The 12,776-nt window shown below is 42.0% G+C and overlaps 1 protein-coding gene across 1 annotated transcript; it reads left to right on the top strand.

Moving 5' to 3' along the window:
- Positions 1 to 10,320: 10,320 nt before the first annotated feature.
- LOC130530059 (rhodopsin) lies at positions 10,321 to 11,860 on the top strand. The gene has a single exon (XM_057040931.1). It carries the CDS (start codon positions 10,394 to 10,396, stop codon positions 11,453 to 11,455), a length of 1,062 nt encoding a protein of 353 aa, XP_056896911.1. The 5' UTR covers positions 10,321 to 10,393; the 3' UTR covers positions 11,456 to 11,860.
- The last annotated feature ends 916 nt before the right edge of the window (positions 11,861 to 12,776 follow it).

The following is a 12,776-nucleotide window of genomic DNA, read 5'->3' as shown; positions in this document are numbered from 1 at the left end:
ATTATGACAGGAATGATTACGTCGATCACTACAAGCCTTTATATCAATCCTCACATTTTCTCATATCATTGCCATGGATTTTCCTGGAAAATCATTTAGCTGGTCGTTTGTGAAGTGGTCTAAAAGAGAAGCCCGTTTCAGCAGCTATTAGTCGATGCAAATTTCCTGCTTCCTGTGCTGCCAGACCAGCTGCGCAGAGGCAAAAAAAAAGGTTCTGGGATTGTGATGTGACAATGTACAGTTCGGCTCCAATGGCTTAAAGAACCCAGATCTGTGTCTCATTAGGGTAGAGAATCACATTTGTGTCCCTTCCGGTTGGCGTATAAATAGCCTCAAGTACATTTTCTCACCATTCTCCTTGCAAAGTCACATTTCTTTGTAGGGTAAAATTATTCCAAAGGGCCTGTGGGATGTTGATGTTTCAAGTGGAGGTGATCCAGCAGTCAGACACAGAACTGAGCAAGAGCCAGTAAAGAGGTCAATTCAGAGTTCCGCAGAACTGTGACTGTTGTGTTTTCACTCTCAGGACAGGTCCTATTTTTCCTCGGAGGACATCCAGAATACTGATGTCAAATGCTCCGAGCGGAGGGAGCTCCATCCTACTGAACTGCATTTTAGTTACCGGAGAATGTCTCTTCTCAGGGGGATGTGAGCAAGTTGCACAGGGGTGTATCACCCCATCAATGTGCCATATCAGGGAGTGAAAAAGCTGTCACTCCCTCAAACCTGAAGGCTTTGCCCCGGGAGTCTGCAGGTCAGAAATGGAGCAATGTCCAGTGTGGCTGCACTCACATGATCAGGTCATTGCTTGAGGATTATTATATTTTGTTAAATTTAGCAGCAAGTCAGACACTTTGCAAAGACTTGGCGTCAGTCGGCGATTTGTCGACACGCACTTGTCGCAAAATAGGACAAAAAGGCACTACCGCACATTATCTACATCCAGGGTTCTATCTGAATTGGTGCTTTTTCATATGGGAGAGAAATATAAAGACCATAGTGGAAGTCTATTTTTGTTGTTTCACTCATGTTTGCTCACAAAAACATGACCTCATTCATCTGAGACCAGATACAATTCACACATCTAAAGGCTGCAAGAACTTGAATCCCAATCGTGGAAAAATAGAGAAAACACAGCTTTCCCACGTTCCTGTGGGAGAAAACAAACACATTTTCAGTTGAAATGCACCCCGAGACACGTGTTCTGTTTTGTCAGGCCTCGCTTTTTCTACCTGACCTTCTTCATCTCGATGTAACATCATTTCCAGGTAGCTCTATTTAGCGAAGTGCGAATATTTACAAGCCTGCCCAGGAGGCCCTCCACTCCCAGTGCCCCTTGTTCAATTAACGTTCCAGTAGTTCTTATTCTGGAAAAAATATCTATATGTAAGCGAAGGCTATCACACATCTTATCAGAATGAAGGTGCCACAGCAGCCCTGAGAGCTTTCAGGTGATGAGCTATTGATTTGGTGATGGCTCAATGCACAGACGGAGATCCACAACACAAGAGGAGGAGTCACATGGCAAAGATAATCCATTTTCATCAGCTGGTCAAAGCGGAGGGATCACAGCATTTATGACCGCCACAAAAACAACAAAAAAAGATTTCGACAATTTTTCCAGGTTTGTGTATATTCCCCTGGATGGTGTTTGAACCCCTGTGGATTATAAACAGCCATCTTCAGGAGGATGATGTTATAGCATCATGGAAGCATAAAATGTGAGTCAGCAGGCATCTGAACATGTCGTCAATCTTTCTCTGAACTTCTGGGCTATTGTGTTGTCATTCTTTTCAGCACAACAGCAAACACACACACAAGTTAAATTGGATTTGGTCAGGAATTGCAACATGCATGACTACAACACTGTTAAAAATCAATATATTTTGCCTGTGAGCCTGAATATGAGCCTGTTCTTTTCCTCTCTGCTCTGCTGTAAATCTTTTTTTTAGTTGCTCCAGTATTACTGGGCCAATACAAAAATCCCATAAAAATTAAAACCTGAAGTTAGAACATGCAGTTCTGATTACCGGTAACTAAATTTGGAACCACACCAGTTCCAACAAATGCTCTGTTCAGTAGAACAGTGTTTGCCACCTTTGGTTCAGTTGAAATGAGCCAAGAAATGCTCTCCCAATGTTTAATCCCATTGGTGTGTATGATACAGGTGACACACTGAAGGGAGTGTAACTCTGCCCTTTCACCTTTACCTGTCCTGGAAGACTCAGTCCAGGAGAGATTTGGTGGCATCATGTTAAAGAAAGAAAAGCCCACTAGTGTGACAATTTGTGTGATGGATGGAGGGAAAACTCCAGCAGAGGACTGGAGTGCAGGACAAGTTACCGAGACTCAACCGTTACTACCATAAATTCCATGGCCTGAGGATACAGGCTCATTTGTATTTAGCACCTGTCTCAACAGCAGTGCTGAGCCCAGAGCAGGAACCTTCTGGAGCTGCCAAATCCACTTTGGGTGGCAGTAATTAGATAAGACACCTTATGACAACAAGTTGCAAAAAATGGGATGGAAACCACATGGGCACACAAGTGCAGTTCGTCCTTTAATCTCACCTATTTGTTTTCATTTTCTCAAGATGCCACCATCACAGGAAACGCACGAGCGCCTATTAAATTACGCCCACGTTCTCGTCTCTGACCATTAGTGTGATAGTGGATCAGAACCTCCCCCCTCTTTTCTAAGTCAGGTCCACCATCACTTGCACAAAATCATTATAAGGAGGTTGTTTCTGATTATTTTTAACGGTTCTGTTTATGGCTTTCGTAATTGAAAGGAGGCTCTGACTGACGTGGTCAAAAAAATGTTAAATAAATGTTCATTCACCTTTGGAAAGTCTGGGTTAACTTTCTGGGTCTTCACCCCCAAATGAAGCAGAACCTGGCTGGAATGGGACAGAAAGTGCAGCTCTGTACACTTCAGAAGTCCTGGAGCTCTTCCTGTCAGCAGTCACCTCGTTCAGCAAGCCAGTTTCTTTGGAAGCCATACATGCCCACGCTGTTCCTTTCCTTCTCCAGATTTTTCTCTTTCCAGCAATCTAATGCATGATTTTTTTTCCCTTCTTGGTTACATTTTTCTACAGCATCTGAGTCCAGGACTTTTTAAAAATTTTGTTGTCAAGTGAAATCAGCCTTTCCTTGAATGCTTTCACCCATTCTTGTAATCGCCGTGCTTACGGTAATGAAAACCTCTCTTGTATCGTAGACAATGGCACTCTTTCGACCCTCCTCCACAATCTCCTTGAGTTTTTCTCGATGTTATGGAGGCTTCTGGCATCAACATCAGTTGTCTTCACTGAGCTTACAGAACATCAACAGATTCTTTTTAAGAAGAGATAACATTGAGTGTGCCACTCCTAAATGTTGCATTAGCTCTAGAGTTGCTTAATTCGGTTTCTCAGCATAATAATTTAGTTTCAACTGCTTTGAGATTTTTGCAATGCAAAGAAAATATTCTGTAATCATTGCAATAGAGGGGAAAATGCAGGATAAAAGAATTGTTCTTAAATTGTGTTGACCACAATAGAAAGCAAAATGCAGCGTATGCCATCTAAATTACAAAAAATGCAGTGGGCGGAGCTTCCCCAAATTGCGCCGCCAAGCCCAAACTGTCATAACCAATTAACTTTTCCCTTATTGTTTAAACTGCTCCTGCCTTTGTACACCCTCATTAAACCACGACACCGATAATCTGCCATGTGATTAAAACACATTTTTCGACACACTCGCCATTTAGCGACCATTAAGCAGGTAAGAAGAGGGAAAACAAACCGCCAGGTGCGCGCTGCGCTCCCTCCAGATGGCTTCCTAAAACGCCCCCTCCTTCAGGTGCTCCTCCACAGGTCCCCCGCAGCGACGGCGTACACAAGGTTCCGCCTGACCAATGAATACATTCCCCCTTCATTCTACCTACACCAAAAAATCCGTGAAAGGAAAATATTGTAATAAATGCCAACACTTGGTCTGGCCTAAAATATATTAATTATAAATATTATTATCAATAATACAGAAATGAAAAGGGCTCCCAATAAATTGGGGTTTTCCATCCAGTGGGTGCCACATATCTATTTTGACTTCATACTGACAAAATCAGACAACAAAAAATAAAATTAAATAAATAAAACTACTGGTCGGTTGACATCAATTGCAAAGAAAACTGGGCCTATCGTTAGGCTAAATTATGTGTTTAACTGTATGAATTAACCCAGAAAATGCTAAATACTAGGAACCTGTGATGATCATTAAGTTCTCTGTGCAGTACAATTTAAGAAAAAGTCATGTGTAGGGATCAGATTGCCTATTTTATCATACAGCCAATTGCTTCTTTAGTGAGGGCAGTAAATCACCACTAATTGGATCTCATATGCATGTGTTTAGAGACGGCAACTCCAATCCTCCTAAACCCCCGCTGTGGCCTGATATTAAATTAAAAAAGAAACAAAAAACCTCCATACATCTGAACTGTCAGATTTCAGGGCCGTTGCACAATGGAAGCTGCCTCTGTGTTCGGTGAATCAGTTCCCTCTCTTTGAAAAAGAATGTTTAATGGAATGATGAGACCCACTAAAACCTCTGAAATGGGTTTTCTGTGCTGCAGGAAAGGACTTGTTTCATAAAGTTAAACAGTACAATAAGATTCCTCTATCAGGTATTACATTACCCTCAACATTTTCATATTTGCACCTTGTAAGGCTGGTTATGGTCAGTTATACACTAGTAAAACAAGCTATCACATCACTTCAGTCCCGGAATTTTTGGAGGTATCACTTCATAGTAGTTTTATTGTACATATTTGTGGAACATTAAACTACTGTTTACCACGTTTAAGAAAACACAGTTACTATTGAATTGTTTCAAAAATAATATTTTTTAAGAAATTGTATTTATTATTTAATACCTGTCTCTCTGCTGTCACCATGGACGAGTAATGAAAAATTCACTAACCTAAGTCAAAGAACTTTATATTTGTATGTACGTAGTGTCCATCTGCATTGAGGCAGCAAATACTACAGATGGCAACTGAGCTTGGTGGTTATATGAGATATGTCCTATGCATAATGCACAAGGCAAGAAATGCCAGTGAAATCTATGAGTAATGAGCCAAAGCTGCACCTTTCTAAAAATCTGTCTGTCTGTCTGTCTGTCTGTCTGTCTGTCTGTCTGTCTGTCTGCCTGCCTGCCTGCCTGCCTGCCTGCCTGCCTGCCTGCCTGTCTGCCTGCCTGCCTGCCTGCCTGCCTGTACATTCACGTGGTTATTACAGTCACCTTATGGAAATAGAGTTCAATTTCAGAGTCCAGATTGGACTTTTCTGTGTGGAGTTTCCATGTTTTCCCAGCACCAGTGTGGTTTTTTGGGGGGTGTCTCACTCAGTGGCTGCTGGGATATTTCCACCAAACTCAGATGCATGACCCGCATCAAAACCTTCATCCTTTTTCAGTGGCTAAAGCCACGCACGAACAGGAGTCCTTAACTGTCATTCCATCCACCCTCGCTCTATGAAAACACAAGTCAGAATCCAGACCAAGCAAACATATTCACAGTGAGCACAGGGACAGCACAATCGGCCTTCTTCTTTCACAGGATGAGAGTTAATTAATAACACACCCAAAAGCTGTGCATGTTGTCTTTGGAGGCAGAAGGATGCCAATGGACTGATGGTGGTGGATGCATCTGCTGTGATATTAAAATCTAATTATAGCAAGGATATGGTTTACAAGAGTTAAAGAGCTCCACTGCTGTGAGGACAAGTGCTGTCCGTTTTTATGTTGTCTTCAGAAGTAAAGTGTGTTTACGAGCAGAGACAGACTGGAGGGCATTTGATTTGATGGGGGGGTCAATGTCACTTTTCATTACCGGTACCTATTTTTTTTATGATATATGTGTTTGCTGGAAATTTAGCGTGAAATCCTTTAAGTCTAAGTCAGGACTGTCTCGGGCATCCAGAACCTGATACCTGAGTGAGAAATGGCGGCAGGAAAAACTCTCTTTTAACAGGTAGAAACCCTGAGTGGGACCAGGTTGATGACCAAGAGAAGTGGAGGACAACACAAAGAGAACGAGGAGAAGCACATAGTTGGTATATTTGATAATATAACTGTTGAACCGCATGGATACCTGCAAAGAGGTTGAGAGAGAGAGATGGAGGGAGGGAGAGAGAGAGGTAGGCTTTTTCTCTGGTCCTGGAGAGTGAAACTCACATGCCACGTGTTTCACTGGTTTGTTCAATAGCTGGCTGACCTCTCTGCTTTATATTGGACTATTTTGATATTTGAGGGAGAGAGAGATTGCTGCAGGGAAGCTGACCTAACTTTACTGCTGTGAAGATTCAAGGTAGCCCAGATACACGTTTGAATGGCTGTGGAATTTGAGTTGATCAATCAGTCCATCAATCAATTCATTGATCTGACCATGGTGTCCAGCTCTCTTGCAGCCAGACTTTAGATTACAACCCCAGAATCTGTGTGGCTGTTTTTTTGCATATGAATGTTGCGATAAAAGGGTTTTGAGAGAGGGCTGATGAATATGTGCAGCTTTCAAGTGATTGTTGTGAGAGAGTGTGCAGATGAGAACGTGGGAGGTGTCATCTGAACGTGTGTGTGTGTGTATGTGTGTGCGCCTGGATATGTTTGTTAATGAGGGTAGCGTTTGTGTACTCAGGGAATGGCAGAATCCGCGGATTCTTTCTCCTGACCCTGAACATGGAGCAAGAGCCCACTTTAGCCCGACCACTCGGTCTACGGGATTTCAGAATTCTAAACATACACCGGGTGTTCATCTCCATAACAACCAGGCACGTGATGATTCACGCCTAAGACGTGGAATTCGTTTGCATTTGTCTAACGCGAACAAAGGCCGGTAGGATGGGAGTAGTCACAGACAGAATACTGTGTTTGAGACAATTAAACAGAATCAGGGGGTAAAATCTCCATCAACAGATGAAAATGGAGTGAGAATACTGTCAGACTCACTGCTGCAGTTCATTCCTGTTTATTTAAAACTGCAAATTCCTCCCTCAGCTAGTGGATTTGACATGAATGTATCACTAGCTTAAAAAAACCGAGGAAGCACAGAAGCACCTTTCAGCTGGATGAGAAATCACACTGAATGTAATGGGAGGAGCGGGGGGAGGTTAATGTAGACTGATTTGATTCACCCCAGTGGATGATGCTCTGATGACACCTCTGGCCTCATCTCTGCACTTTAAGGTGACTGAATGGGAATTGAGGCTAACAAATGACAGCCTTTGATTGGAGGATTGCTGCTAACAGTACCTGTTGAGAGGGCTGACACATCGTGGTCATTCTTTTTGGAGGAACATGGTGATGGTGTCAGAGTTTGAAGTTTAGCGATCTTCATCTGTGCCTGATCCATCTGGTCAGATGTGTTAGGCAGGAGATGTAACCGTTGCTCCAGGCTACTGCTGTAGAATCGGTAATAAGACGCATGTCAGGCAGCAGCGAAGTTTAACGGCGCCCCCTGCTGGTAGCGGTTGTAAGGGCAGCGTCCGATTCTTTTGAACTCAAGAAAAGACAGCATTAATGTCTGGAATGAAAGATCTATTTTTCATATTGGTCTAGAGTTTAGAGATCGATTAATTTGGACCCCAAAAGATAATTATCTACTTACAAGGGAAAAATAAATGAACTGGTAGCATTAAGTACATTTTAAAACATCCTTATTACATATCAAGTCCATGATTTTGGTCTTTTGGTCTTTTTTTCTCAACTGGAATTTATTGATTTAAAATTTCTGCATATGAATACGTGATAGAGAGGGGTTTTTTCACCTGTTTTATCTCAACTGCATCCTCAAACCCAAATATTTCAGATCCGAGACGATGTGATCATGAAACATGACCCATTTATCATCAAAACACCACAACAGCAAGGCCAAATATGAACCTGCTGGATGGAAGATGTCAAAAAAAAGAGACATTCCTAGACTGGCTCATGCTGTCTCTGCTGTTATGGGCCCGATGATGTATAATCTTGGTGTGAAATGTATGTGGGAGCTGGTGGTGTGGAATGTGCCATGTCCTGGTCACAGTGTTCCCTCCTCTCTACCGGTCACTCAGCAAGAGAGTTCCTGTGGGCAGAGTGAGACAGCATCACTCTGCCCACACACTTGTCCTCAAAAAAAAACTAGTCATCTTCATACGCAGGGGGAAAAAAAATTTAATGTCAGATGGGCTGTTTGAACGTACGCAAGATTTGTTTGGCTAAATTTCAGGAATAACACATAAATCCCAGCACCAAACGAGGAGGTCAGTTATTCTGTCTTCTCTATAAATCTGACTTCTACAACCTCCTCTACAACCTCAGTGTCCCTGCTTCACTTATTAGCACACCCCCAGGCTGTGTCCTCTGTGTCCTTCTGGGAAAAAGTCATGTACTATTTATGAGGACGAGGCTACGAGGTCATTGTTGGAACTCAAGATTGCTGCTTCCCAGACATTTGTATTTATTTATCTTTTTTTAACGTGTCACCTCAACTTGTTGAAATTGTGAGCACATTTGAATATGCAGTTTTCTCAGCTCACCACTTTTTATTTATTTATATATTTCTCATTTTTTTGGGGTCTGTAAGTTTGTAGCCTGAGAGGAAATCGACCCTTTGAGTCCCAGAGCAATGGGGCAGACAGCTCTGCATCGTGTTCATTGGAGTGTGTAATAAAGTTGTACCGCTTGTGTATTTCACAGCAGCCATACACCTAATAAACACCTGTTATACGAGTAGGGATTTTAAAATTAAGGCACTGATTGTTTGTTTATATAGTGATAAAAAGATCATTTCCAGTCTGTTGTTGTAGTTCGTTGGGCTCCCAGAAGGTGGCAGCAAAGGTCACCACAACGCAGCAAAGAGTCTTAGGAGCTTATAAAGATGATCTCCTGGATATTACTCCCTGCCAGTGCAAATGATTTTAGTCTGAACCACTGTGCACGTCTTTCATTTAATAACTTTATTTCTTGAACAGAATATTTATATTGCAAATTTCACTGAGATAGTCAGATAATGAGAAACAGAGTATTAATTCTGCAATGCACATTTTAAAAATAAAAACCCAAAACCCAAACTACAACCTAAACTGAAGCACATGTGAAATAATGACTCTCAGTTTCAAATGAAGTAGCTATTCATTGGAGCTTTTTACAATAATTTAAACCATAACCTATACTTACTTATCTGTGAGGGGCTTTATTACATTTAAGCTTATTCAGTAGCTTAGAAGTTTTCTGGCTTACTTTTGAAAAGGGCCAAAAATAGAGGGTGCAAATAAACTATACTTGTCTGACGATGGTAACTGATTGAACAGAGGCTGTAATAAGGTTGTTAGGAACAGCAAAAGTAAAGTTTCACCGAAAAGAAAGAGATGATGACACTGAAAATGGGATAGTAAATAAAAAGTACCTATATCAAATATCACATCTGAAGATGCTGCAGCTCCGGCCAAGTCAGAATAACCCTTAGTGACATTAAATCCATCAGAGCTGGTGAGAGTAACACGTACATAAGCCCCAAAGACAACACCCATTAGGAAAGTGCTGAGCTCTTTATGAACAGCTGAGGCACCTCAGTCTCACCTCCACTGCTCCTCATTTAGGACAAATTGTTGATCATTAGTTCATACACGATCACACACAGATGTTCTTTATATATCTGGTAGCTTCGAGAGTCTAAAATAGCTTTTCTGTGATGATTCCTGAAGAAACCATTAAATAATAATTATTTTCTTACTTTTATTCTCTTGTCCATGAGTCATTCTCAGCTTCTGATGATTTTCATGCATAAATAAATAACCAGCAAAGAATTTGCTAATGATCTTTTTAGGATTTATGTTTTCAAAATTCCATTTGTTTGAAAAGATGAGCTCCTTTGCTTGTCATATTTCATCTGAAATATCTTGGTCAGTATGTTCAAATGAAGTCATTCTGTATTAATTTTATAACTTTATACAAAATAATATCAAAACTTTAAATGAATACAGTAATAAACTTTAATATATTGAATACTATTTAGACAGACTGTATTATAGTTGTTGAATTTTCTTGAAACTGTCATTTTGTATCCCCATTCATTCATCAGAAAGGAGTGTTGATGTATTCTGGAAATAAAATAAGCATTAATTCATCACTTCTTCATAGACGTGGACAGGTGTAACCTTAATATCTTGATGAGCGATCAGTTCTGTTTGCAGTGACGGCTGGATTAGATATTAACGGTGTCCTAAATCATTTTGTGCTGACGGATTTGGAAAGTGATAATCCGAGGCGGGCCTTTAAAAACCAGGCCTGGGTTCCTCTGTAACAAGGTCCCCCTCTGTCACTCTTCTTGCCAGCCAGAAGAACCACTGAAGGGCTGATCCCAACGAGCTGCAACCATGAACGGCACGGAGGGACCATTTTTCTATGTCCCTATGGTAAACACCACCGGCATCGTCCGGAGTCCTTATGATTACCCTCAGTACTATCTCGTCAACCCAGCAGCTTACGCCGCTCTGGGTGCCTACATGTTCCTGCTCATCCTTCTCGGCTTCCCCATCAACTTCCTCACTCTGTATGTCACCATTGAACACAAGAAGCTGCGGACCCCTCTAAACTACATCTTGCTCAACCTGGCAGTCGCCGACCTCTTCATGGTGTTCGGAGGATTCACCACAACGATGTACACCTCTATGCACGGCTACTTTGTGCTTGGACGCCTTGGTTGCAATCTGGAAGGCTTCTTCGCCACCCTGGGAGGTGAGATTGGCCTCTGGTCGCTAGTTGTTTTGGCTATTGAAAGGTGGGTGGTCGTCTGCAAGCCCATCAGCAACTTCCGCTTCGGGGAGAATCACGCAATCATGGGTTTGGCCTTCACCTGGATCATGGCCTCTGCCTGTGCCGTTCCCCCTCTCGTCGGCTGGTCCCGTTACATCCCTGAGGGCATGCAGTGTTCATGCGGAGTCGACTACTACACCCGTGCAGAGGGATTCAATAACGAGTCCTTTGTTATCTACATGTTCGTCTGCCACTTCCTCATTCCACTGATAATCATCTTCTTCTGCTACGGCCGTCTGCTCTGCGCCGTCAAGGAGGCCGCTGCTGCCCAGCAAGAGTCCGAGACCACCCAGAGGGCTGAGAGGGAGGTCACCCGCATGGTCATTCTCATGGTCATTTCCTTCCTGGTATGTTGGTTACCATATGCTGGTGTGGCCTGGTGGATCTTCACACATCAGGGCTCTGAGTTTGGACCCGTCTTCATGACCATCCCGGCCTTCTTTGCCAAGAGCTCCTCCATCTACAACCCGATGATCTACATCTGCATGAACAAGCAGTTCCGCCACTGCATGATCACCACCTTGTGCTGCGGAAAGAACCCCTTCGAGGAGGAAGAGGGCGCGTCCACTACTTCCAAGACCGAGGCCTCTTCCGTCTCCTCCAGTTCTGTGTCTCCTGCGTAAAGGGGCTTTCACCACAGCCTCAAGGGTCCGTCACACGAGAAGAAGACTTCTGCACCCCCGGGAAACGACTGCAGGCTCACATCCACAGAAACAACCTCCTTTTTTTTTTTTGTATTTTTACAAACAAGTTGGTTCAACGTACAGACAGTCTCAGGGAAGGTCCTGTATATAAAACCATCCGACTTACTATCTGAGTTTTTTTTTTTCCTCAAAGGAAGGGAAAAAAATCTTTTACAGTTGGATCCTATATGATACTGGCTTATTTTTGAACGTAGAAGCATGTAATCGAGGCAAATTAAAGGCAAATAAAATGCACTTTGCAAATTACTTTTTCCGTTGATGTTTTACTTGCAGTTTGGGTGAATGTAGCAGATGAATAAATGTGAATAAAGAGTTCACAATGCACTTCTGTCTTGAGTCAGTTTTCTACTTTACAACCAATATTTTCATACCTAGCATGAAGATCCAGAGGTGTCTGGAGTGTCTAGTTGGTATAATCTCGTTTCAGCCACAGGTCACCTTGGTCTTAAATCCTGTTCTACCTTGAGGATTATGGCAGCATTAATAACCGATAAATATACGCTGCATTATACCAACTCAAGTGGTCGACATTATTAATCACATTAATGAGAGGTCAACCGCAACTTAATGAATAAAGACAAATCAGCATTACAGAGACGTCCTCACTCCTGGGTTTAGTTCTTAAATCATATATAATAACGCATCAGTGTTTATGCATTGATTATAAACACAGAGTTTGCCTTTGCATTGAGCTGATTTTATCTATAGTCACACTTTTTGTCAGTGCAATTCCTTTAGATCTCCGTTTTTATTTTTATCCAGAACATTTCTCTGACCCCACAGAGAACCACAGTGTATATGGGCCCACGTCGTAGCTCTGCTGTCCTACCCAGAAGTCAGTCTGCCTAATACAAAAACCTGTCTGAAGGATCCTGTTTCTTCAGCCCTGAAACCTAAAGTGCATGTTTTAAAAGTATGCCTTTAAGTGTGCATGTAAATGTAGTTTTAATAGTGTTAAAATGTGTGAGTAAGTGGTTCAGAAATGCAGCATGAAGGATGTCTGTGGTGCAAGATCAAATACAGAAAAGCTCTCATAATGACCTTAGTCATCTTAAAAGTCAATAAAATCCACTTTAATGGGATCTTTTCATTCTCTTAGCAGCGTCCACCAAATTAAAATACTCTAATGCCAACACGGGACACACAAATGGTAATGTGGTCATTTTCTTATAAGTCCAGCTGTTAAAAATTAAACAATCTTAAACACTTCTGTGTGTTTGAACCCGTTGGTGTGTTTGAA

This window comes from Takifugu flavidus, chromosome 8, assembly GCF_003711565.1.
Source record: "Takifugu flavidus isolate HTHZ2018 chromosome 8, ASM371156v2, whole genome shotgun sequence".
Classification (NCBI taxonomy): Eukaryota; Metazoa; Chordata; class Actinopteri; order Tetraodontiformes; family Tetraodontidae; genus Takifugu; species Takifugu flavidus.
Note: the sequence above shows the minus strand (reverse complement) of the source record. Positions and strands in the feature narration are given on the sequence as shown.

Bases quoted from the DNA above. Each gene is read 5' to 3' on its own strand.
- LOC130530059 (XM_057040931.1), top strand. From the start codon at position 10,394: ATGAACGGCACGGAGGGACCATTTTTCTATGTCCCTATGGTAAACACC.